Source organism: Dendropsophus ebraccatus, chromosome 3 (assembly GCF_027789765.1).
Source record: "Dendropsophus ebraccatus isolate aDenEbr1 chromosome 3, aDenEbr1.pat, whole genome shotgun sequence".
NCBI lineage: Eukaryota > Metazoa > Chordata > Amphibia > Anura > Hylidae > Dendropsophus > Dendropsophus ebraccatus.
In genome coordinates this window covers 189581080-189608888 of record NC_091456.1, presented here as the reverse complement: position 1 = coordinate 189608888, position 27809 = coordinate 189581080, and the positions used below count along the sequence as shown (strand labels likewise).

The 27809-nt window shown below is 48.5% G+C and overlaps 2 protein-coding genes across 2 annotated transcripts in view; both read right to left on the bottom strand.

Moving 5' to 3' along the window:
- LOC138787590 (zinc finger protein 208-like) overlaps positions 1–2922 on the bottom strand; it is a gene marked incomplete at its 5' end in the record, with an annotated part of 68589 nt that extends 65667 nt beyond the window's left edge. The window contains one exon of the mRNA XM_069964936.1: positions 1320–2922. Within this exon, the coding sequence (XP_069821037.1) occupies positions 1320–2922 (1603 nt within the window). The remainder of the gene's footprint in view (positions 1–1319) is intronic.
- The window catches only part of LOC138786612 (uncharacterized), a 324608-nt gene that overhangs the window by 246249 nt on the left and 50550 nt on the right, over positions 1–27809 (bottom strand). The gene's annotated exons all lie outside the window — the stretch shown is intronic.

Genomic DNA, 27809 nt, shown 5'->3' with positions numbered 1-27809 from the left:
ACAATTATCGTTCCATGAAAATGAGTGAACGTTTTCAGGTCTTTCGCAATAGCGGTCGTTTGAGATCGTTAATGATTATGCAAACGATAATTGTCCGGTGGAATAGGGCCCCAAAGCACAGGTAGGACGGTAGACATAGAGATGAGGGAGGTGCAGCCCTGTGGAGAGCTTTATGGGTGAGCAGGAGAAGTTTATATTGAATCCTGTGTTTAATAGGGAGCCAATGTAATGACTGGCACAGCGGGGAGGCATCTGTATAGTGACTGGCACAGGGGGGAGGCATCTGTATAGTGACTGGCACAGGGGGGAGGCATCGGTATAGCGGCTGGCACAGGGAGATGAGCCTGGCTGCTGCATTGAGAATGGACTGGAGAGGGGAAGGAAGGCCGGTTAGTAGGGAATTGCAGTAGTCAAGACAGGAATGAATCAGAGCGACAATAAGTTTTAGCAGATTCAACAGTAAGAAAAGAAACAGATTTTAGATATGTTTTTTAGATGCAGATTACAGGAACGTGAAAGCTTTAATATGAGGAGTGAAGGACATCTGAATCAAACATAACCCCAAGGAAGCGGGCTTGTTGTCTAGGGGTTATGTCGCACCACAGACAGAGATGGAGATATCAGGTGGGGGGCGGTTAGCAGAGGGAGGGAATAGAAGCAGCTCAGTCTTAGCAAGGTTGAGTTTTAGGAATAGAGAGGACATTAAGTTAGAGACGCCAGACAGACAGTTACTGGTGTTCTGTAGAAGAGCGGAGGAGATATCACGGAAGCAGGTATATAGCTGGGTGATATCACGGGAGGAGGTATACAGCTGGGTGATATCACGGGAGGAGGTATACAGCTGGGTATCATCGGCATAGAGATGGTACTGAAAACCAAACTTGCTGATGATTTGTCCGATGGGTAAAGTGAGAAAAGGAGAGGACCCAGGACTGATCCCTGAGCGAACCCAACTGTAATGGGGAGAAAGGTTGAGGTGGAGCCAGAAAATGATACGCTAAAGGAGCGCTCAGAGAGAGAGGAGGAAAAATCAACAAAGAGCAGAGTCCTTGAGACGGATAGAGCGGAGCGTGGAGAAAAGGAGCTGGGGGTCTACAGTGTCACACGCTGCAGATAGATCCAGAATGGTCACCTTTAGATTTGGCTGAGAGGAGATAGAGACTTTAGTAGAGGAGGTTTCTGTAGAATGGAGAGGACGGAAACTGGACTGAAGGGGGTCAAGGAGAGAGTTGTCAGAGATGTAGCAGGTTAGGCGAGAATAGACCAGGCGTTAAATAATTTTTTAAAATTCGTTTTTATTCCATAACCTCATTGTGAACAAGAAAATGGCTGCTCCCCTGTGTGAGTTCTTTGATGTTTAACAAGACTGGATTTCTGAGTAAAACACCTCCCACATTCCGAACATGAAAATGGCTTCTCCCCTGTGTGAGTTCTCTGATGCCTCACAAGATCTGATTTCTGAGTAAAACATTTCCCACATTCCGAGCAAGAAAATGGCTTCTCCCCTGTGTGAGTTCTCTGATGGTTAACAAGATGTGATTTCTGAGTAAAACATTTCCCACATTCTGAACATGAAAATGGCTTCTCACTTTCGTGAGATCTTTGATGTCTATCAAAAGCTGATTTCCAAGAAAAACATCTTCCACATTTTTGGCACACAAATGGTTTCTCCCCTGTGTGAGTTCTTTGATGTACAACAAGAAAGCATTTTAGGCTAAAACATTTACCACAATCTGAACATGAATATGGCTTCTCCCCTGTGTGAATGTTTTTATGGAAAAGAAGACCTGATTTTTGAGAAAAACATTTCCCACATTCAGAGCATGAAAATGGCTTCTCTCCTGTGTGAATTCTTTGATGGTTAACAAGATCTGATTTCTGAATGAAACATTTCCTACATTCTGAACATGGAAATGGCTTCTTCCCTGTGTGAGTTCTTTGATGTTTAAAAAGGTTTGATTTATTATTAAAACATTTCTCACATTGTGAACATGAAAATGGCTTCTCTCCTGTGTGAATTATCTCATGTCTCTTAAGATATTTTTTATGGGTAAAACATTTTTCACATTCTGAACATGAAAACTGAGGCTTTCCTGTATTTTCTCTTTGATGTTCATCGTCTTCTCTGTAAATGTCAGCTTGCTGTGATGAAGCAGAAGATGGGACTTGTATAACAGGATGAGATGACAGATCTTTGCTGTGAGGGGCTGAGGGTGTATCTGGGATAGTGGACAGCTCCTCATATGTATCTTGTGTGATATGATCCTCTGAGGAGATCTGAATAAAACGTTTCCCATATTCCGAACATGAAAATTGCTTCTCCCCTGTGTGAGTTTTCTGATGGTGAACAAGAGCTGATTCCCGTGTAAAACATTTTTCACAGTCTGAACATGAAAATGGCTTTTCCTCTGTGTGAATGTATGTATGGTAAAGAAGACTTGATTTTTGAGTAAAACCCCTCCCACATGCCGAACATGAAAATGGCTTCTCCCCTGTGTGAGTTCTCTGATGCCTCACAAGATCTGATTTCTGAGTAAAACATTTCCCACATTCCGAGCAAGAAAATGGCTTCTCCCCTGTGTGAGTTCTCTGATGCTTCACAAGATCTGATTTTTGAGTAACACATTTCCCACATTCTGAACATGAAAATGCCTTCTCCGCCTCTGTAAGATATGTTTTTCCACGTTGTAAATATGAAAACTGAGGCTTTCCTGTCTTTTCTCTTTGATGTTCATTGTCTTCTCTGTAAATGTCAGCTTGCTGTGATAGATCAGAAGATGGGACTTGTATAACAGGACAAGATGAGAGATCTTTGCTGTGAGGGGCTGAGGGTGGATCTGGGATAGTGGACGGCTCCTCATATGTATCTTGTGTGATATGATCCTCTGAGGAGATCTGATGTCCCCCTGAGCTCCTGGTAGAATCATCTGCAAAGGAGAAAAAAAACACCATTTCTCTTATTTCCCAGTAATAGAAGCTTAAACATATTGCAGACATGGAAAGTTAATCTTTTTTATGTAACATAATAAGAATGATCAGATCTGTTCCCATCCACAGGAAGTGTCAGGGAGAAGAATCTAGAAGCCGGGTAGATGAAATCTTTTACAGTAAAAATAATGGAAAATCAGGATTAAAATAACAGCGTTGATTACTGTGCTATGACTAACCCATATAAAAACTCATAAAACTGTAGACGGCATATATATCCTATAGCAATTTTACCGTATTACAGCTACCAACACAGGTCTATAGGACTACCCTACACGCTCTGGAGTCCCGGTCCCTCCTATATTAAACTCCCTGTGATCACAGCCTTAAAGTGTCCCTGTTGTTATAACTTTCAAAATCAAAACAGTATACCTGATATAAAGCAAGAATCTAAACACAGGAAGAGATGTATTTTCCATGAAAAAATAAATGAATGTAAATTGCAGACTTCCTTGAATTCACGACAGCGACACTTTAAGTACTCCTGTCAGATACCTTGTTGCTATATAAGGGTCCTGTTGTTCGAATTTAAAATAATAATCGTTGAGTAATTGCAGGCAACAATCAAAAAATCGTTCGTATGTCGTTGATTTAGATCTGAACCTAAAATTATCGTTAATCGTTCGCTGTAATTCCACATTTGTTCGCTCCAGTTCCGCATTTGGTCACTAATCGTTCAGTGTAATTGCACATTGTTCATTGTTTTGCTGGGATCACAAGGAATAAACGATCACAGTAAGGAGCGCAATAATGATTGTAGTAACGATTGTAACTAACAATTATCGTTCTGTGTAATATGGTAAACGATTTCAGGTTAACGATAAACAATCTCGTTTGCGCTCGTTTATCATTAGTGGTTAAAAATCGCTCCGTGTAATAGGACCCTAACTCTTACATGAGACTTCAGCTACTACTATGGAGGCAAAGACCCCCTCCTCATCACTACATTATCAGTGACGGATCCCCGACCATCCTACTCTCACTAGTTCTCAAAAAGACAGAAAAAATTCCAACACGAGATAGAGTTGAGCGACCATCGAGCATGCAGACAATTTTATGGTTAAATCTTTTTTTATTTTGAAACCAGACATATGACAGTACATAAGAAGAATATAGAAGTACATTGAATAGGTAACAAGGAACATGGTAGAAAGTTCGGGCCTGTACTTGCCACTTCCACGGTCAAAAGAGCTACTGTATATTGAAAGAATGACCCAAAAGTCCAGTCTATCAGACAAAGGGGGTCCGGTGGATGACCAAAAAGAAAAAAAAAAAAAAACAGTCCATATAAATGGTTAAGGCGGGCAGGCGAATCCCTTGTCACCACAATTGTTTTGCATAATAACCAGAACATTCAAAAACACATCAGTGTCAACTGGCATCAGTTTTAGAGATAGATAATTATAGAAGAACTTAGGGACAGAAAAGAGAGAAAGAGGGAAAGGGAGGAGGAAAGGAGGGGGAGGGGAGGCAAGGGGAGGACAGGGAGGGAGGAGAAGGACCGGATTGCAATGAGTGACCACGTCAGGGATACCTCTGCGAATCTAAATTAGGGGGCTCCTAGGCTTATCAACTGAGCCATGCCTGGAAGGCATTCGTGTCCCTAAACATGTCCCAGATCAACCATGTGCGTTTGAATAAATCCTGTTTGTATCGTCAGCCACCATCTCCTCCATCCTCCTAACCCTATTCAGAGTTTCCACAAACTCTAGTTTAGTGGGTGGTCTGGTTTGTTTCCATAAGCGTGGTATAACCGCCCGGGCAGCCCCCAAAAAGTGCCGGAGAAGACCCTTATTGGAGAGGTGCGAAGGCCCCGGAAATAAGGAAAGGAGCGCTATCTCAGCGGAGGAGGAGCTAACATTGTATAATCGGAAGACAGATGTCCAGAAGTGAGCAATGATGGGGCAATCCCACCAAGGATGAAGATATGAACCAGTAGCTGCACCACAACTCCAGCATGTGGAGGGAGCAGAGGGGAACAAAGAATGGATCCTATCCGGACATCTGTACCACCTACTCAGGATCTTATCATTTCTCTCTTGTATCTTACCAGATAGGGATGCTTTATTGGTGAGCAAAAAAAATAGAGAGCTCCTCTTCCAAAAAAGTTCTGTTGAGATTCTGCTCCCAATGCTTGATAAAACTGGGTTTAGCGTCCGTTTCCTCCACATGACCCCTGAGCGCACCGTAGACTAAGGAAACTGTATGGGTAGGGGGGATGATTGTGTACATAAGCGAGTTGACAAAGTGAACTAAATGACCCCGGAGAAGCCACGCACCCGGAGGAGGTCGGGGATCTAACGGGAGTGAGCGCACTTATGTGCCCGAAAGCACCTGGTGTAAGCGGGGTCTGTCCTGCAAAGGGATGCCCAAATGGCGTGAGAATCCGAGGCTATGGGGAACTGGGGGGTTACTAAATAAAGGAGTAAGAGGGCCCGGCCTAGAGGAGAGGTCCATCTTTGAGAAAAATCCATCCCAGGCGGGCAAAAGCACTCCCGTTACAAAAGGGATGGTTGGGGCTGGGGGCAATCTGATGGAGGGATCCAAGGTAAAGCGGAGGGGTGGGCTTGGGAGAGAGCAGACTCAAATGCTACCCACCTCTTGGAGGTGGTGTGGTGACAAAGGTCCAGGACACGAGTGCAAATGGCTGCTTGATAGTAGAGCTTAAAATTGGGAAGACCAACTCCACCGCATTCCCTGGATCTAATTAAGACGTTATAGCGTATGCGTGGGCCCCCGGGATGCCACATAAATCGTGTGATCAAGGTTCTGAATTTGGCCAAGAAAGAAACTGGGATGGGACATCGAAGGGTCTGCATTAAGTAGAGGACTTTGGGCAGGATGTCCATTTTCAAGGCTGCCATCTTGCCAAACCACGATAACGTGAGATTGGTCCAAGACTGTAGGTCCCTGTCAATGGAGCGTATAAGTGCCGGGAAATTAACTCCAAACAAGTCATTCAGATCCCTGCTAATATTTATCCCCAAGTACCGCAACTGGGCCGACTGAATTTTGAATGGGAATTGGCTAGCTATCCATTGGAATTCTTCTGAGGGTAAAGTGATATTTAAGAGCTCAGATTTATGTGTGTTGACTTTATAATTGCTAAGAGAGCCAAAGGCCTCGAATTCCGCTAGAATCACAGGAAGGGACGTACGGGGAGAGGTTATATACAATAGCAGATCATCCGCGTATAGGGAGAATTTAGAGGTGAGGCCACCAAAAGTGAGGCCCCGGATGGAAGGGTTCAGTTTCAGGGCCACCGCCAGATGCTCCATCACCAGGACATAAAGTAGGGGCGATAGAGGGCAACCCTGTCTTGTCCCGTTACATATTGCAAAGGGAGAAGACAGGGTCCCATTCACACGGACCTGAGCTGAAGCTCCCCTATAAAGGGAGAGAAGCATGTTGGGGCCCATACCCATCTCCTCCAATGCCAGCTTCATAAAATACCAACCTATCCTGTCAAATGCCTTTCGGCGTCAATGGATAACAGACAGGTGGGGGTCCTAGTCTGCTTAGCGGCAGCCATTAGAGAGAACTTAATGAGGGTGTTGTCCTTGGCCTCCCTCCTGGGCACAAAACCAACTTGGTCAAAATGCACCAGGGAGGGAAGCAAGGGACCCAGCCGCATAGCGAGAATTTTAGAATACATTTTAATGTCAATGTTAATTAAGGAAATAGGACGGTAATTAGTACATGCCTCTTTGTCTTTTCACGGTTTTGGGATAACCGAAATGTGAGCAGTCAGGGCTTGAGGCGGAAAACAAGAGCCTTGGACAATCCAGTTAAAAGACTCCAAAAGGGGTGTTGTGGGGATTCCACCAAACGTCTTATAAAAACGCGCAGTAAATCCGTCAGGACCTGTGCTCTTGCCATTTTTAAGACCCTTGATTACCGTACTCAGCTCCTCTCAGGTCATAGGCTCCTCCAGTGCCGCCCACCTTTCCTCCAGAATGGTAGGGAGCTTGTGCTCCCGCAAGTATGTTAGAATTTTGTCATGAAAAAGGGATGGGGGAAGGTCGGAGAATTTAGATTTTAGGTGATAGAGGGATTCATTATAGGAGCGGAATTCCTCTAGAATTTAGGAAGTGGTATGAAGTTTGCCTTTAGACGCAGAGTTCAAGGAGAGCACGTACGTGAAGGATTTCTTAGAGTGCAGGTATCTGGCCAACCAGGAGCCACTCTTGTCTGCATGCTTATAATAGCCACGGTGAACTTTCTCACGCATACACAGATACTGTCAATGTTGGACAAAAAGTATCTGTTGGTGCATGGTCGAAATCTGGGACTGGAGTTCAGCTGAAAAAGCATGTTTGTTTTGGGTCTCAGCGTTAGCCAAATCCCCACACAACTTTTTTAGTTAGAGGGAGTTTTCTTTCTTCAGTCTCGCCCCATGTGACATAAAAATGCCACGAACCGTGCATTTCAAGGCCTCCCACTTGAGTGAGGCAGCCGTAGGATCGGATCTATGCGTTTCAAGAAAGTCAGTGATGACACGATGGACCTCAGTTTGACACAGCACGTCCTTGAGCAAGTGATCATTAAGCCTCCACGAAAAAGGGCGGCCAGGATTGCAACTGAACTCCAAGCTCAGATGGACGGGAGCGTTGTCAGACCAGACTATAGTGTCGATGGATGTCTTAGGAGCATGAGATAAGAGCGGGTGGCTGATAAAAATCATGTCTAGTCGGGAATATGAGGCATGGGGGGGGCGGAGAAAAATTGGTGCAAAACACGCCAGGCATCAATCAAGTGTCAGGAATGAAGTTCTTTCCTTAGTCTACGGAGCTTTGCAAAAGAAAGGGAGGACTTACCACTAGAGGAATCGAGAGCAGGGTCCCACACCCAGTTAAAGTCACCACCCATAATGATCTTAGAGGACCCGGCCAAGTCATCTAGACTGCCAAGGAGGTCCAATCCAAACGCGACTTGTCCCTGATTAGGAAAATAAACAGAGGCAATCGTGAATAACTGGGAGGCGTAGGAGAACTGAAGAAAAAGGTAGATATGTCAGTTTGGAAGGACCTGTGAAAGGCAATAGAAACCACTCTAGATTTGGCCTCATCATTTGTAGAATGGTACCAGGTTGGATATGCTTTGGTAGATAATTTAGGGCAGGCTGAAGTTTGAGAGTGCATTTCTTGGAATAAGGCAATAGAAACCTTATGCTTCTGGAGATAGGAGAGAATTTGACTCAGTTTTTAGGGCACATTCAGACCCTTAACATTAAAGGAACATACAGCTAAGGTATCCATAAGTGGTCAAAACCTAAACGGAGAAGGAAAAAAAGGGGGGAGGAAAAGAAGGGAAGGAAAGAGCAGGGAGAAGAAGAAGAGGAGAGAGGAATAAGAGATTGAGAGAAAGCAAAAACAACAAACCGGATAAACAACACTGCCAAGAGAGCAGTCTGCATTTCTAAGCAAGTGTATGGTCACAAAAGCTGAAAAAGTATCAAAATTATGTTATATTTGTAGTCAGCCTGCTGGGGGAAAAGAGAGCCAACAAAAAACAGAAGGACCCACTCAAACACCCAACTACCACCCCTCCCCCCACCCCATGCCCCAATGACACAGAAAACAGGTACATGAACCAATACAGATATCACATATAAACTGAACAATATGGTGAGCTGAACCAGAGGTATAAATGACACAGCAAAAGGAGAAAGGGAAGAAAAAAGGGAACCAAGAGTAGTGGTGAACCACATTTACGGCGGGGATCACCCCGAACTAGGAGAGACTCCATCGAAGTTTCAAACAGTCACACTGGACTCTCAATGTAGATGAGTCAAGGCTTAGGGCTTCTAGACGATGCAGAGGCAGATCCGGAGGATCTATTCTTGCAAGGGACTTCTTGCCATCCTTCTCTGCGCGGGGGATCAGCAGGGTACAGCACCGGCGGCCAATCAGGCAGAGAAATCATCGGCAAGCCAAGGGCTCCTAGGAAGTTAGGCAGGTCACCAAGATGTCTGAAGATCACGGGCTTGCCACCTTGGCAAACAATCAGTTGAAAGGGGAATCCCCATCTGTACGGGATCTCTCTTTCTTTCAGGGCCTCTAGAAGTGGCTTAAGTGCTCTGCGCAGCTGCAGGGTGTGGCGTGCTAGGTCAGGTAGTAAAGTAACAGGCGCGCCATCTAGGTTGAGAGGGCCTTTCCCCCTGGCTGCAAGCATGATTTTATCTTTTTCATTGTAAAAATGAAACCGACATATCACATCTCATGGCGGAGCATTTTCGGGCAGCTTCGCGCCCAGAGAGCGCTGTATACGGTCCATCTCAACAGGCATGGTGTGATCAGGGCCCAAGAGAGTAGCAAACAGCCGTTGAGCCGCCTCCTTTAAGTCCTGTGGCTGTACGGACTCCGGTATGCCACGCAGGCAGACATTATTGTGCTTATGGCGGTTTTCAATGTCCTCCTGCATGGTAAGAAGATCTTGAATCTTAGCCGAATGATCTTGCAAGATGGACGTATGAGAGTCCAACCGATCATGGATGGCCTCTTGTTGTCTGTTTAGGTCAAGCACCCAGTGGCCTAGATGCTGTATTTCGCCCCTAATGGCGTCTTTCTCCTTCTTGTAGCTCGTCTCCAATCTCGTGACGCACCTTTCAAAGTCCTCTTTGGTGGGTAGGGCTTTAATTTATGCTTTGAGATCCCTCTCGTCCTCCGATTCATCAATGTCTGTGCCTCTGGAGCGGCCCGACGGTGTCGGGGAAGCAGCGCCTGAGTCCTGTGACCGGGCCGACACAGAGGCGCACGTGGCCGTGGCCATCTTGGAGCTGGAGGTTTGCGGCTGGTCTGGCTGCCGAAAAAAACGGTGAATCGAGCCTGGGTCTCGGAGCGTGCCGCAGAGTCTCTTCTCTTCCTTGACCGGTTCATGAGAGGAAAAAAGGCAAGTGGTTCAGCTGTTTTAGGGCAATAGGGTGAGGTTCAAAGCGGAGCCGCGTCGCTTCCTCACTCCTCCATTGGCAAGCCATGCTCCCATGCAGAAAATTTTAAATAAGAAAAATGCTATCATTGCTGTAATTTTTTTAATTCACAAAAAATTTTTTGCATATCGGCCTAAATTTACCACTAACCTAAAGTACAATATGTCACAAAAAAACAATTTCAGAATCAGAAAGAAAGAAAGACAGTGAGACAAAGTGAGACAGGTTGGATTTAAAAAAAAAATGGGCTCTGGTCCTGAAGGCCAAATTCAGTCCAGTCCTGAAGGGATTAAGCACAAAACCCATCTTCCTCCTCTTATTGAAAGAGCACATTGGCTTGGAGGATCAGCCCCGAGGGAGAACGAGCGCCTCTGGCCACTAGAGCCAAGCTCTTTTACTTTGCCAAAGACCGCAACCTCCAATCCTACAGGCAGAAGAGGTCCAACACAGCAAGAGGCTACAAAATACTCAGATTTTACGACTTCTCCACAGCGTTCACGGAGATGAAACGTAACTAGAGATGAGCGAACCTTGGGCATGCTCAAGTCCATCCGAACCCGATCAATGCCGAAAGTTTGGGTTCGGATGGACTCGAACCCGAACCCGGTTCGCTCATCTCTAAACGTAACCTCTTCAATCCTTAACTCAGTTATTCCCCCCCCCCCCCCCCATTTGAGACGCATGGAACCAACTTTTTCTCCACCCGCACGTCTCATTCTAAGGTCCGGAGAGAGCGGTGTCAAGGAAGAGCGCAGGAAAGACAGACTCGCTCTAAAGGTCACTACACTGAGTAGTCCGTATAGCGGCAGCGCTGAAGGAGCACAGACAGTGATTTGATGATGCTGATACTTTAACTAATCAGACTACAGTGCGGTACTTTTTCCGGATAGTGAAGCACAACCCAGCTACAGGAAGGCACTGCGCACACATATTATATGACTGTATTCCATATATTATACACACATCAGGGGAGATTTATCAAACATGGTGTAAAGTGAAATTGGCTAAGTTGCCCCTAGCAACCAATCAGATTCCACCTTTCATTTTCCAGAGTCTGTGAGGAATGAAAAGTGGAATCTGATTGGTTGCTAGGAGGAACTGAGCCAGTTTCACTTTACACCATGTTTGGGGAGATTTATCAAACATTGTGTTATTACCTGCAGCCATGTCACATCCTCATCTATATTATATTAGAATTTAGACTGAATGATTGTATAGCTGGAAAACTGACAGGACACAGAGCTTATAATATTCCACACAGAATAGTTACAGCCAAGTGGTCACTACTCACCTGGGCGGTTACCTGTAGTGATGTCCTCCTTATACTGCTCATCACTGCCCACATCTGTCTCTTCTTCTTCTTTTATTACTATTATGTATGGAGCATTAATATTGTTCCCATCTTCCCCCTGATTCATAAGATGTGAGAGAAATATTGTAAAAGTCATCAGACAGTAGGAGAAGTCAGGTGGGATGTACAGATCATAGGGAACATCTGCATCTACCTGATCCTGATCCTGTGGGAGAAGAGGACGGGGACATCTCTCTGGTGCTGTTCTCTTACTGGATCTGACTGTAGGGAACACATACAGAGACTGAATTCATTCTTTCCATCCAGATGATACAGAGAGGAGGTGTGTATATAGTCCTGTCTATTACCTGCTGATGGGAGGGGCTGCTGATCCTCCAGCATCACATCCTTGTACTGATCCTTGTGTCCTTCTACATACTCCCACTCCTCCATGGAGAAATAGACCGCTATGTCCTGACACCTTATAGGAACCTGACACACACAATGATCACACAGTCATCCCCCCCACCCCTCCAGTGGTGTTACTGTATAATGTCCCAGCATTCCCAGTCTCACCTCTCCACTCAGCAGCTCCACCATCTTGTTGGTGACTTCTAGGATCTTCTCTTCCTCCATTTCCTCATGTATCAGGGGCCCCGGGATTGGGCTCAGGGTTCTTCCCCATCCTTCACACCCAGGGGCCCCACAGCGCCCACTAGAGGACTTCTTCACTACTGTGTAATCCTGTATATGGAGAGACCCATTACTATCACTCCATCCATTTCCAGAATCCCTCACCTCTCCAGTCCTATCCATCTGTTATTCCATAGATAAGAATGATGTCATGATGACATCACTCCCAGAATCCCTCACCTCCTCAGACCTATCCATCTGTTATTCCATAGATAAGAATGATGTCATGATGACATCACTGCCAGAATCCCTCACCTCTCCAATCCTATCCATCTGTTATTCCATAGATAAGAATGATGTCATGATGACATCACTCCCAGAATCCCTCACCTCCCCAGTAAGCAGGAAGAGTATGTGTAGGGTGAGGGTTATTATCCTCTCGGCCATCTTGTCTCTGTCTCTCTCCATGGTTGATGGGTCGGTCTCTTATATAGAAGATATCAGCAGAGGATCCTGGAGAGATGAATAGAAAGTAGAGGATACAATGGATAATAAAGAATGGGAAGAAAAAGTACAACAATCCCGGCACAGCGATAGGAAGAGACAAGTTATGAATGTGTAAGATGTTTGAGCTCCTGTGATGTCAGAGAAAAAATTAACTGTAACTCTGGGAGCGCTTAAAGGGATTATCCAATGTGATCCCTCCATACTGCCCCCCTCCCCCTTAGCACAGCTGGATGCCCCCTCTCCCCTGAACACTGTAAATCTCCTACCTGTCTGACAGCCAGTGGGCAGATCCCAGGAGACAGCAGCAGCAGCAGAGCACACTAGACTGAGGACACGTGATCCCGACACAGAGGGCGGGGGCCAGAAGCAGAGCGTGTGGGGTTGGACTGAGAGCTGATATTTCTCTGCGTTCGGTGGGGGTGAATGTACCTAGATAACAGCAAAACTGTGCAGAATCCATAATAAATTCATATTGGAAAGATGTAAAGCTACGGGTGGGCAATGTAATAATAAAAAAATATTTTGGGGGAGAATACCCCTTTAAAGAGTCACTGTCGTATTTTTTTTTTTTGCAGAAATCAATAGTCCAGGCGATTTTAAGAAACTTTGTAATTGGGTTTATTAGCCAAATCTGCCATTATCTGCATGTAAAAAGCCTTTTCCCAGGTCCCCCCCTCCTTCCTCTTTTTCATCCACTCTGAAAAATCTGAAAATTGTGACTTGTTGCAGGAGACGTCCCCTGTCTGTTCTAGGGAGAGGGGAGGGGGGAGGAGGGAGTTAGCCGGCAGCAGAAAGCAGATAACAGAGGATTACAGGCACGGAGCTGGGTGACAGCTGTAATCCGAGCTCAGACAGGACAGTGGTGATGGTCAGAAGAGATAACGGGTGAGGTGTTTGTAGATTAACTCTTTGTTGTCCTGTTTTGGTCTTTTCTTTAGCTCTCTCCATAGGAGAACAATGAAGACAGGGGGGAGAGCTTCAAACTGATTTTTCATGATAAAAATGCATTTTTCGGATAATAAACCCAATTACAAAGTTTCTTAAAATCGCCTGGACTATTGATTTCTGCAAAAAAAAAATTCACGACAGTGACACTTTAATCACTTGGATTTAGCCCCTGCAGATGATCGCATAGCACATTACTACAGACCCCTGACCCCGCAAAGCTCCCCCAGAGAGCAGCTTACCAATTATAATGTCCAGAAACTCCTCACACGGCCATTACTGCCATCTTCTACCTCACAGAAAGCCCGGGACACAGACAGACCCTGCAGCTACACAGTCCTGACTGACCCCGACCGCCTGCTTCCTCACTACTGCTAGGAAAGGCCGGGAAAACATAAGCTCCTCCCACACAAGTTACATGAGCGTGACGTCATCAACGGTACATAGGTTGACTTGGAAAAAGCATCTACCCTGTGCTTCCAGGACCTGCCATGACGTCACAGTCATGTGATCAGTCACATGGAGGAGAAGTCACATGATCAGGGGCTGCTGCTTAATGTATACAGCACTTTGCTGTGCTCTGATGTACATGTAGCTGAGCTGTATATGTGTAATGTACATGTAGCTGAGCTGTATATATGTGTAATGTACATGTAGCTGAGCTGTATATATGTGTAATGTACATGTAGCTGAGCTGTATATGTGTGTAATGTACATGTAGCTGAGCTGTATGTGTGTAATGTACATGTAGCTGAGCTGTATATGTGTGTAATGTACATGTAGCTGAGCTGTATATGTGTAATGTACATGTAGCTGAGCTGTATGTGTGTAATGTACATGTAGCTGAGCTGTATGTGTGTAATGTACATGTAGCTGAGCTCTATGTGTGTGTAATGTACATGTAGCTGAGCTGTATGTGTGTAATGTACATGTAGCTGAGCTGTATGTGTGTAATGTACATGTAGCTGAGCTGTATGTGTGTAATGTACATGTAGCTGAGCTGTATGTGTGTAATGTACATGTAGCTGAGCTGTATATATATATAATGTACATGTAGCTGAGCTGTATGTGTGTAATGTACATGTAGCTGAGCTGTATATGTGTAATGTACATGTAGCTGAGCTGTATGTGTGTGTAATGTACATGTAGCTGAGCTGTATGTGTGTGTAATGTACATGTAGCTGAGCTGTATATGTGTAATGTACATGTAGCTGAGCTGTATATGTGTGTAATGTACATGTAGCTGAGCTGTATATGTGTAATGTACATGTAGCTGAGCTGTATATATGTGTAATGTACATGTAGCTGAGCTGTATATGTGTGTAATGTACATGTAGCTGAGCTGTATGTGTATAATGTACATGTAGCTGAGCTGTATATGTGTAATGTACATGTAGCTGAGCTGTATGTGTGTAATGTACATGTAGCTGAGCTGTATGTGTGCAGTGTACATGTAGCTGAGCTGTATATGTGTAATGTACATGTAGCTGAGCTGTATATGTGTAATGTACATGTAGCTGAGTTGTATATGTGTAATGTACATGTAGCTGAGCTGTATGTGTGTAATGTACATGTAGCTGAGCTGTATGTGTGTAATGTACATGTAGCTGAGCTGTATATATATGTAGCAGTTTGTAGTGAGAGGATATCAGGGAGGATGGAGGTTATGATGAATAAATGAAGATCTATCCTGTCACAGGCCGAGTGGTAATAACTCTCTCCCGCCTCCTTAGGTAAATACGGCCACAGAGGTTATAGAGGGGACCGAACCCAGGTGATTGGTGATGATGGTACTTGTAGTTCCCCCTGGGGCTTCTCTATTACTGCTGCCTGAGGTGATAATGGAGAAGCCCTTGATGGTGATGAGGTGCAGAGAAAATCAGACAACAGGGAGTCTGGGCAGTGAGGTATAGCAGAGACTGTTACTCGTATAGGAAGTATATAACGTGAACAGTTTCTTAATGCATAATATCTCTCAGTATGGCCGACTGCCAGAGATGGGTCACTGCTGTTAATCTGGAGGTATGGTGGTATATGTGGAGTCGCCCTTCGTGAATTGGATATTCCCCCCAAGAGCTAAAAAAATAAAATGCTCCCAAACCTAGCCAGTCTAATGGTGCGTTTACACAGACAGATTTATCTGACAGATTTTTGAAGCCAAAACCAGGAACAGACCATAAACAGGGATCAGGTCATATAGGAAAGACTGAGATTTCTCCTCTTTTCAAATCTATTCCAGGGTTTGGCTTCCAAAATCTGTCAGATAAATCTGCCTGTGTAAACGCACCATTACTTACCAAGTCCCCCTGAGTATTTTGAGCCGTCTCCCGTCTTTCTAGCTGCTTCCGTTCCATAGTTACAAGTTTTTTAAAAAGCCAAACTATATCCAACACGACGCCGGCCAGAAAACTGCTGGTGAGCTGCGGCCGGGTTTGTGGTGCTGCCACTGCTGTCCAGGGGGGCAGCGCCGCTGGTGAGTTGGGGGGGCGGGTGTGTCGGTGAGTGATAGGGATGTCGGCCGCTGTTGCAAAAGGGGTCGTGCTGTCCCCGTTGCCGAGTCCGGGGGGGGGAGGGGGTTAGGGGGGAGTCGCCGCCGCCGCTGTTGAGTGGGGGGGGTGCCGCCGCTGCTGCTGGTGAGCTGGTGATTAAGCTGCAGGGGGGGGGGGGGGCCCACAGGTGACCGGGGGGGGGGGGAGGGAGTCGGGAGACACTGATCAGCAGCAGCTGTCAGTGTCCTCCCTCACTTCAATGGGCAGGGAGAAGCCAGACCATTGAAAAGATGGAGGACACCTGGTGCCATCTCGGAGGGTGGGGGCCAGGAGCAGGGAGTGGAGACGGGTTGGACTGAGATTTGATGATTCAATGCATTTGGTGGGGGTGAATACAACTAGATAACAGCAAAACTGTGCAGAATCCATAATACATTCATATTGGAAAGATGGAAAATTATGGGAGAGCAATGTATTAATGCAAAAAAAAAAAAATTGGGGGGAATACCCCTTTAAGGGTATCTGGGCTGGGCCGTCAGCCACAACGTTTCGGTTCCCAGGATATATAAGGGTATGTGGAGGAGTTGTCCCTCAGTGTATCAGGCTCGCTCTTTGGGTTCATCAATAAAATAAGCTGCTTGGCCCAACAACTCCCAGATGTCGCACTATCTCCATTAGTTGTGGTGCTGACTCCATTGAATCTCCTCACAGCCTGTAGCCCCTCAGAGGATGTTTCTCCTACCACAGCTGCACTCAATTTAGGGGCCTTTTACACAGAAAGATTATTTGACAGATTATCTGCCAAATATTTGAAGCCAAAGCCAGGAATGGATTTGAAAAGAGGAGAAATCTCAGCTTTTACTTTATGACCTGTTCTCTGTTTATAGTCTGTTCCTGGTTTTGGTTTCAAATCTTTGGCAGATAATCTTTCTGTGTAAAACTCACATAACTTGGGAATTCCTGTCACAACTACCTCTTAAGGGGAGCTCAGTAGAATAGCTCCGCCCTCTTTCTGGGCCTTTCTCCTAGCTAGTGTAGTACACTAAGGAGGCAGCTGGTGTTGCTATGGTAACTCCCTGCTCTGGTCTGTGTGAATAATATAGATGTCCCCAGGGCCGATTCTAGCCTTTCTGCTGCCTGAGGCGAAAATTAAAATGGCGCCCCCTCCCCAATAATTAGTAATCAACTGCACACATACATATATATATATATATACTAGCAGCAATTAACCACACATATAGGTATATATTAGCTATAAATATACCACACACATAAAAATATACCAGCAGTCACTGTATGACACATAAACATATATGCCGGCAGTGTATGTACTGCATAGTAGGTACCAGCAGTGTGACCAGTTACCATCATTCCCCCTGTCTCTGTGCCTTAGGCCATGTGCACACTATGTATAACACCGGCCGTTCTGTGACCCAGCTGGATCACAGAGCGGCTGGTGTTACTGAAGATCATCAAGTCACTGCAGTACGGGCTGGATGATGTTCATTCCTTCTGAATTTGGGTGCGGGCCCACCCATGTCCAGGGCCGTATTTGCCACTAGGCACCCGTGGTCCGGTGCCTAGGGCGGCGCCCTGCGGGGGGCGGCACCCGCAGGACACATTTCTTTTATTTATTTAATTTTTTTTACCCCCTCCGCCGCCCCGCCGCTGACATCCGCGCCCGGGTGGTGCGGCAGGGGGGGTCAGTCGGGCGGCAGGAACAGAGGCAGGCTGGGAAGGAAGGTCCCCCTATGCAGGGCCGGCGTGAGCTTCCGGCATAGACTGTCACACAGGCCGGAAGCTCACAGTGCAGCCCCGCGATGCCCGAACTTCCCTGCTCAGCAGCGGCGTGATGACGTCACACACACGCTGCTGAGCAGGGAAGTTTGGGCATCGCGGGGCTGCGCTGTGAGCTTCCGGCCTGTGTGACAGTCTATGCCGGAAGCTCACGCCGGCCCTGCATAGGGGGACCTTCCTTCCCAGCCTGCCTTTGTTCCTGCCGGCCGGCTAATCCACCGCCCCCCCGCTGGTCCCTCTGCCCCCCTCCAGCTGGTCCCTCTGCCATCCCCCCCCCCCCCCCCCCCGCTGGTCCCTCTGCATCCCCCCAGCTGGTCCCTCTGCCATCCCCCCCCCCCCCCCCCCGCTGGTCCCTCTGCATCCCCCCCAGCTGGTCCCTCTGCCATCCCCCCCCCCCCCCCCCGCTGGTCCCTCTGCCCGCCCCCCCCCCCCGGCTGCTCCCCTGCCACCCCAGCTGCCCTCCCATCTTCTCCCCCTGCTCCCCCTCCCCCTGTCGCCCCAGCTGCTCCCCCTGTTACCCAGCTTCTCCCCCTTTCCCTGCCACCCCTAGTTGCTCCCCCTCCCTGTCGCCCCAGCTGCTCCCCCTGTTACCCAGCTTCTCCGCCTTTCCCTGCCACCCCTAGCTGCTCCCCCTCCCCCTAGCTTCTCCCCCTGTTCCCCAGCTTCTCCCCTCCCTGTTAACCTGACTGCCCCCCTGTCGCCCCAGCTGCTCCCCCTGTTCCCCAGCTTCTCCCCATTCCCCAGCTTCTCCCCCTGTCGCCCCAGCTTCTCTCCCTGTTCCCCAGCTTCTCCCCTCCCTGTTAACCCGACTGCCCCCCTGTCGCCCCAGCTGCTCCCCCTGTTCCCCAGCTTCTCCCCATTCCCCAGCTTCTCCCCCTGTCGCCCCAGCTTCTCTCCCTGTTCCCCAGCTTCTCCCCTCCCTGTTAACCCGACTGCCCCCCTGTCGCCCCTGTCGCCCCAGCTGCTCCCCCTGTTCCCCAGCTTCTCCCCATTCCCCAGCTTCTCCCCCTGTCGCCCCAGGTTCTCCCCCTGTCACCCCAGCTTCTCCCCCTGCCACCCCAGCTGCCCTCCCATCTTCTCCCCCTGCCACCCCTAGCTGCTCCCCCTCCCCCTGTCGCCCCAGCTGCTCCCCCTGTTCCCCAGCTTCTCGCCCTCCCCCTGTCACCCCAGCTTATCCCCCTCCCCCTGCCACCCCATCTGCCACCCCATCTTCTCCCCCTGTCGCCCCAGCTTCTCCCCATTGCCCCAGCTTCCTTCATCGCCCCAGCTGCTCCCCCTGTTCCCCAGCTTCTCCTGCTCCCCCTGTCACTCCAGCTACTCCCCAGCTTCTCCCCCTCCCCCTATCACCCCAGCTGTTCCTCCTGCCATCCCCAGCTGCCTCCTTTCCCCAGTTACCCCCAGCTGCCTCCCTTCCCCAGTCACCCTGCTCTGCCCGCCTGCAGACGAGTTGTGGTCGGAGAAGTCATCATGATGGCTGCACCAGATGGAGAAGAAAGCAAAAAGTGAGCAACGGCAATCGGAGAAGACGTCACCTGTGAGTCATTAGTAACTGCACTGTAATCACTTCTATAGTGTGCAGAGCCTGTGTACCATTGGGGTCTAAATGGGTCAGTGTATGGTTTGCGGTAGTGTACTGACACAGCCCCGCGGTCACTACAGTACACTAGCACAAACTTTTAAACTAGAATGCAACTACAACAGCTGCAGGTACTAAAACTCCCAGCATATCCTGAGGGCTGCAGACTTTCAGTACATGCTGGGAGTTGTAGTGCCTGCAGCTGTTGTAGTTGGGTCCTATACACTAGGTGCTTTGTGGGAGATCAGAATACATAGATTTGTAGGGGCTCAGTGCAGGGAAGTGACCCCAGAACATCACTAATAGGGGATAGAACAACAACATCTCCCCCTATCCCCTATTAGTGATGTTCTATCTATGTATTCTGTTCAGATCTATGTATTCTGATCTCCCACAAAGCATCCAGTGTATGATGCACCTAGGACCCAACTACAACAGCTGCAGGCACTACAACTCCCAGCATGTACTGAGTCTGCAGCCCTCGGGATATGCTGGGAGTTGTAGTGCCTGCAGCTGTTCTAGTTGGGTCCTAGGTGCATTATACGACATATAGGAATACATAGATCTGTGGGGGCTCAGTGCAGGGAAGTGACCCCAGAACATCACTAATAGGGGATAGGAGTAGATGTTGTTGTTCTATCCCCTATTAGTGATGTTCTGGGGTCACTTCCCTGCACTGAGCCCCCACAGATCTATGTATTCTGATCTTCCACCAAGCCTCCTAGGACCTAACAGCTGCATGCACTACAACTCCCAGCATGTACTGACAGTCTGCAGCCCTCAGGATATGCTAGGAGTTGTAGTACAGTGTAGACAGATGTATTGCTGGAACTTCAGGGCTGATGGTTGTCACCCACAGATTGCAGCCACCAGGAGACTCTGCACACAGTGATTTATTACAGGGTTGTCCTCTCAGAGACTACAAATCCCAGCATACCCTGAGAGCTGTATAAATGGAGGGTGTTCTGAGATTTGTCACAGATACAGATAAATCCAGGAAAGGAGCGGGTCAGCATGTCGCGTTTCACTGGTTCTATATTGGTGGGCCCCAGGTGCCCCAGTCCGACACTGGACAGAAGCTGTCCCCAAATTAAGTCCCCGCCCTCCTTCCTTCCTCCATCACGTCTGATGATGAGAAGAGCGGGCATCAAGCAAAAGGGCACCCCAGTACTACTGACAGTCGGGGGGTGCCGCTCAGTAGTACTGGGTGCTGGAGTGCCGGCCTGCCAGCTGTGCCAGGGTATACACCATGCATGTAACCTGCCAGTGCCGAGGGGAAGGGGGCACTAGTTCGAGGGGGGGGGGAGGGGCGCCTCGGCATGCAAAGTGCCTAGGGCAGCATGAACTCTAAATACAGGCCTGCCCATGTCATGTGCACCCACATCCGAATTCACCGCTGCACACAATGGAGCGTACGGCCGGAGCCACACACTCCATTGTGTGAACTGACAGGTTCTCTGTGGCCGTTATTCAATGAATGAGATGGAGAGATGATGATGAACTATAAAGCATGGGATCCGCATAATCGCTGTACCCTCACCATGCTGTATAAGTCACCTCCCTTGGTGGACATCACCTAATACCCCCAAACAGCATCTTTGTTGGTGATACTGACCTCCTAATAGAGGATACCCATACCCCTCCCTCAGCAAAGACCCACTTTACCAGTCAGTCACCCCTACCCCCACAGTTAGCACCTAGAAACACAGCATACCCACCCCAGCATATATCTACTGTATAATACACACATGCACATACACACACACACATTTACACACACACTTATGCAATTCACACCATACCTTCTGTTTCTGATCTGTCTCCTGGCTACACAGGTCCTGGGAGGCTGTGGAGAGTCAGGACCTCAGAAGACAGAGCTAATGGTGCAGAGGAGGGGGGACAACACACACAGAGGAGGGGGGACAGGCAGCACACAGAGGAGAGGGGGGCACAGGACAGGCAGCACACAGAGGGGAGGGGGGCACAGGACAGGCAGCACACAGAGGGGAGGGGGGCACAGGACAGGCAGCACACAGAGGGAAGGGGGGCACAGGACAGGCAGCACACAGAGGAGGGGGGGCACAGGACAGGCAGCACACGGGGGGGGGCACAGGATAGGCAGCACACAGAGGAGGGGGGGCACAGGACAGGCAGCACATAGAGGAGGGGGGGCACAGGACAGGCAGCACACAGAGGAGGGGGGGCACAGGATAGGCAGCACACAGAGGGGGGGGGCACAGGACAGGCAGCACACAGAGGAGGGGGGGGCACAGGACAGGCAGCACACAGAGGGGAGGGGGGCACAGGACAGGCAGCACACAGAGGAGGGGGGGCACAAGACAGGCAGCACACAGAGGAGGGGGGGCACAGGACAGGCAGCACACAGAGGGGAGGGGTTCACAGGACAAGCAGCACACAGAGGAGGGGGGGCACAGGATAGGCAGCACACAGAGGAGGGGGGGCACAGGATAGGCAGCACACAGAGGAGGGGGGGCACAGGATAGGCAGCACACAGAGGAGGGGGGGGCACAGGATAGGCAGCACACAGAGGAGGGGGGGCACAGGACAGGCAGCACACAGCTCTGCAGGGTCAGTTTCCTGGTCTTCTCACTGTTATGACCTCTGCAGGCTGCCGTGCTGAGTCCCCTCCTCCTCCTGCTTCCAGTCCCGACGCTCAGGCAGCACACAGTGGAGGAAGCACAGGGATCACATCCTCCACTGTTTGCTTTGCAGATAAGGCAGCCGGGACCCAGATAAGGCAGCAGGAGGGGGATCTTGTAATGCTGCTGGGCGGCTGCTGTCATTTAGTTAAGTCAGAAATGACTTAATTACAATGACAGGGCAGGATTGTGCCGCCCCCTCAGGGACCTCGGAAGCTGCCGCCTGAGGCAGGATCCTCACTCTGCCTCATGGTAGGAACGGGCCTGGATGTCCCATCTCCAGCATGGCTCCTCTCTATAATACAATAAAGAATAACCAATATATTAATAAATCTTTGTCAATATAATACAGGATCGATACTCTGCTCAATCTTAGGGAAACCCCCAACTCCTGTATACTACAATGTCTATGCAGCTGGTAATGCCAACCATATGGTCTAAGATTCATAGGAAGTCTAAAGTGTCCCCCTCCTCCATTCTCCATAAATCCTATGTCTGTGTCATCCCACCACATGCAGATATAGTCTATATGGCAATATCCTAAAATGAGAAGAAAACCTTTTCAGATGGTATACAGCAGAGATGTCACACCTGCAGCCCTCCAGCTGCTGCAAAACTACAACTCCTATTATGCCTTCATAACCAATGCTTAAAGGGGTTCTCCAGCGCTACAAAAACATGGCCACTTTCTTCCAGAGACAGCCCCACTCTTGTCTCCAGCTTGGGTGGGGTTTTGCTGCTCAGTTCTATTGTAGTGAATGGAGCTTGATTGGAAACCGCACCTGAACTGGAGACAAGAGAGGTGCTGTCTCTGAAAGAAAGGGGCCATGTTTTTGTAGCACTGGATAACCCCTTTAGGGTAGAAACACACTTGCCGGATCCGCAGCAAGTCCTCTTGCTGCGTTTTTGCAGCGAGACTCGCTGCGGATCATAGCCCTATATTCTCAATGGGAGACAAACTCGCAGCAGGGATGCGAGTTTGTCCGCAGCCCGCAACGTTAACCCCCCCCCGGCCGCTGGACACTATACATTACCGGGTCCCTGGTCCTGCTTGCTTCGGCGGTTCCCAGTGTCTTCACGTAACGCTCGGCCAATCAGTGCGCTGCCCCGCCGCAGCGCACTGATTGGCCGAGCAGGACGTGTTGGGAGCCGCAAGCAGGAACTGGGACCCGATAATGTATAGTGTCCAGCGGCCGGGGGGTTAACGGGGCAGGCTGCGGACAAACTCGCAGCAGGTATGTACATCCCTGCTGCGAGTTTGTCTCCCATTGAGAGTATAGGGCCGTGATCCGCAGCGAGTCTCGCTGCAAATACGCAGCAAGGGGACTCGCAAGCGGATCCGAAACTCACATTCCAGGTGGTTACATCTCCTGGTCTTTGTTGGCCTTGCCCTTATCTATTGGCAAAGATTCTCAGACCTTGAATTAAAGCAAAGCTCATAAAATCACAAACTTCCCACAAAAGAGAAGAACATAATAACAGAGCGGGAGGGGTCTGTTGCTATTGCGTGATGTTGCATGTCTAGCTGATCTCAAATCCTCTGTACAGCACTTCAACGCTGACCATGCCGCTGATACTTGTTCTCCGCAAATTCAATGGGAGGCGTTGAAGTGTGTGCTGAGAGGAGTCCTGATTAAACATGGGGCGCGGCTGAAAAGGGATGCCGCATCTAAGCTGAAGAAGCTATTAACCGAGCTACATGATCTGAAACTTAAGCACAAGGTATCCTTGGACGAGGACACTCTTAGGGCTGTGAAAACGAGAAAAGATATACGGACCTTATTAGACCGCAAACAAAACAGATACCGCCAGGTCTGTTCAAGTATGTTTTATGAATGGGGTAATAAATCCGGGCGGATGCTGGCTAGGGCTTTACGGGATAGGAGGGCGGCTAGGTATATCGCATCAGTGAGGCGCTCCAATGGGGAGTTAACGCACCTAACATCTGATATCCTGGCCACGTTTAGGGAGTACTACACGGGTCTGTACTCTCTGCCCCGGCCTCCAGGGGCCACGGCGGCCTCGGTGGCTGCATTTCTTGGGCAGACTGCGCTCCCGCGACTGCCCCCTGAGGTCTTAGAGGACCTGGACCGTCCTTTTACATCTGAGGAGCTGAATGCTGCAATTAGTGGTCTCCCGACCGGGAAATGTCCGGGCCCTGATGGGTACACGGCCGCGGTTTACAAAACCCTCCAAACAGAATTGTCACCTAGACTCCTAGAGGTCTTTAATGCTGTGTCAGTAGATTCCCCTCTCCCTCCCACATCTCAACTGGCATATATTACTGTGATCCCCAAGGAGGGGAAGGATCCTAATCTGTGCCCTAGTTATCGTCCGATCTCTTTGCTCATAACGGAAGCCAAGCTGTTTGCGAGACTGATAGCGTTAAGGTTGGCGCCCCACCTGGGGGCCTTAGTCCATCTCAATCAGGTTGGGTTTGTCCCCTCGCGGGAGGCCAGGGATAATACCCTGAAGACATTCTCAGTTATACACCATGTCCAAGCCCACAATATCCCGACTGTTTTGTTATCCCTGGATGCCGAAATGGCTTTTGATCGAGTGGACTGGGGCTTCTTACGTGGGGTCCTGACCGGGGTTGGTATCGGCCCTTCTATGCTCTCGCGTATAATGGCCCTATACGACTGTCCTAGGGCGCAGATCAGGATTAATGGCTCTCTCTCGGATCCCTTCCTGATTAAAAATGGTACTCGACAGGGCTGCCCCTTGTCCCCGTTATTATATGTTCTAGTAATGGAGCATCTTATGCAAGCTATACGGGCTAATGAGGACATTAAAGGAGTTCGTATCGGCTCCCATCACCTTAAATGCTCAGCTTTTGCCGATGACTTGCTCCTGTATCTCACAGACCCGTCCTCCTCCATCCCCGCTCTGATGTCCACTTTGTAGCATTTTAGTGACCTTAGCAATTACAAGATTAATCTGACCAAAAGTGTTGCTCTAAATCTTAATATAAACAGACGTGACCTGAATAATCTGCAGGCCTCCTTCCCTTTTACTTGGAAGGATAGGGCGTTTAAATACCTAGGTGTACATATACCCGCCACGTTGTCACAGACGTTCTCAATTTCGCACCCCTATTGGAGCGCTTCAAGGGCGACCTCTCAAAATGGGACACGAAGGAATTTTCCTGGATAGGGCGAATAAATATAATAAAAATGAACTTGTTCCCTCGTTTACTCTACTTGTTCCAGACAATTCCTGCCCCGATCCCCACAAAGTTTTTTGCTGACCTGAGCAGAATTTTTTCTAGATTTGTATGGAACCGTACACGACCTCGGATTGCAAAATCCACCCTGACTAGGCCCAAATCTGCGGGTGGGTTGGCGTTGCCTGACCCGTTCCTCTATTATTTGGCCGCAGTGGCAACAAGGGTTTTGGACTGGTTTCACAACTGCGCTGCGAAGCTGTGGGTGGCCGTGGAGTCGGAGGTGGCGGGTACACCTCTCTCGTCTATATTGTGGATGTATCCCTCCAGATGGCCGCGTACACGGGTGGCCTCTCTGCGCTTGGTTTCCACCACGGTATCTGCCTTCCACACACAGTTTCGCAAGGCCCCCCTGTTTACTGTAGGTGGTCCGTTGACCCCACTCACCCATAACCCTGACTTCCCTCCTGGGGATACCTCTTCTACCTTTTTGGGGCTTAGCGTGATTGGGCCCCTCCTTATTAGGAATTTTTTGGTGGCCTCGACACTTAAACGCTATGAGGAGATAGTCCCTGAGGATCATAGCAATGATAATGCAATATGATCAGCTGAAGCACTTCTATAGCACTAACAAGGATCATCTGCAGTTCCATAGGTCTTTGTCTCCCTTTGAGGAGCTGTGCTCGGCGGGAGCTGCCCCTGGACACACAGTATCTCTAGTTTATGCTATGCTGCTCTCTTTCTCTAGCCCGCCGCCTCCGGTGTTTTAGGGGGGTTGGGAAAGGGAACTTGCTTGTACGATTGGTCCAGCCGATTGGGAGAAAATATATCACTTCTGCCACAAGTCTTCGGTCTCCGTCAGGTATCAGGAAACCAACTATAAAATATTAGCTCGATGGTACAGAGTCCCTGCGCTCCTACATGCACTATATCCTAATGTTCCTGATACCTGCTGGAGATGTGAAGCGGCCCAGGGATCGATGCTCCACATCTGGTGGGCGTGCGCCCGATTACAGCCATTCTGGACGCAGGTGATTGACTTGGTGAAGGTGATCACCTCTGTCCAACTGCCTTCTGATCCTCTAGTCTTGCTCTTATTCAGGCTGCCGGGGACCATAAAGGCTCAAAAGAAATCATTGGTTAGGTTCCTTTTGACAGCGGCCCATGTGGTCATCCCGCGACACTGGAAGGAGACAGCGGCACCCACGGTACTAGAATGGTTGACTGAAGTAATGGTAATAGACCGAATGGAGGAACTGAGAGCTGAGCTTTCCAGCGGTTCCCAGACTACCACGGTGCTGTGGATGCCGTGGTCTACCTTTGTAGACTCCCCCGAATACTGTAGATATGGTGGCACCCCCCGCCCTTGATTCGAGATTCGAGTCTTTTGTGCAGCCTTGGGTCCTCTTTGGGCTTGGACGGACCACATTGGCATTCTCCCTCTCTTCTTTTTGTTCTTGGTTTTTCTTTGTCCTATTTCCTCGTACCTGTGTTTGCACTTTTGGTTATTTTAGTTTACACACCTGCGACATAGTGTTATCTGACAGGTCCACTAGAGTAGCGCTGGTTCGCACTGTCTTATTGGACCTCAGTATTAGACTAAGATGTTTGAAGTACGCTAGTTGATGTGTTTAGATACTTGTAAGCTGGCTCCAGCCGACATGCATTTATGCTCAGGTTTAGACTGTATTCGCCCGCGTGTCGATCCACTATGTTTTGTTCTGTACTTGATTTTCCATGTGTGACAACGTTTTCTTATAAATAAAAACCGTTGAATACGAAAAAAGCAAATATAGGTGTTAAGAATATAACTCATATAGAATAGACTCTCAACTCCACAATATGTCTCTTCTGTCACAATTGCATCACTTGGGTGTGAATAAAAAGAAAAAAAAAAAAAATTATATATTTATGACATCATCCCCCTTCTTCATGTCATGGTGACTGCTTTGAAGAACATTACTGCCAAGGGGTGCAGTGCTACGATCTACCATGTGAACCTGACTCTGGAGAGGGACAAAATGGTGGTCCCTTGTTCTAAAATAACAGCAAATATTTGCCATTAAATGACGGCCATCCACTCAATTTCAACATTGTGTGAACAGATCCTTTCTGTGTTTTTAATCCACACCTGGTTTTGGTTGCAATACTGACTGAAATATACATATACTGACTGAAATATACGTAGTGTGAACGCAGCCTAGAGCTGTATATGTGTAATGTACATGTAGCTGAGCTGTATATATATGTAGCAGCCTGTAGTGAGAGGATATCAGGGAGGATGGAGGTTATGATGAATAAATGGAGATATATCCTGTCACAGGCCGAGTGGTAATAACTCTCTCCCTCTTCCTGAGGTAAATACGGCCACAGAGGTTATAGAGGGGACTGTACCTGTAATACCATACAGTATCCTCTACCTGTAACACCACACAGCACACTATTCTTTACCTGTAACACCACACAGCACGCTGTATTCTCTACCTGTAACACCACAGAGCACGCTGTATTCTCTACCTGTAACACCACACAGCACGCTGTATTCTCTACCTGTAACACCACACAGCACGCTGTATTCTCTACCTGTAACACCACACAGCACACAGTTACTACCTGTAACACCACACAGCACGGTGTATTCTCTACCTGTAACACCACACAGCACACTGTATTCTCTACCTGTAACACCACACAGCACAATGTATTCTCTACCTGTAACACCACACAGCACGCTGTATTCTCTACCTGTAACACCACACAGCACTGTATTCTCTACCTGTAACACCACACAGCACACTGTATTCTCTACCTGTAACACCACACAGCACT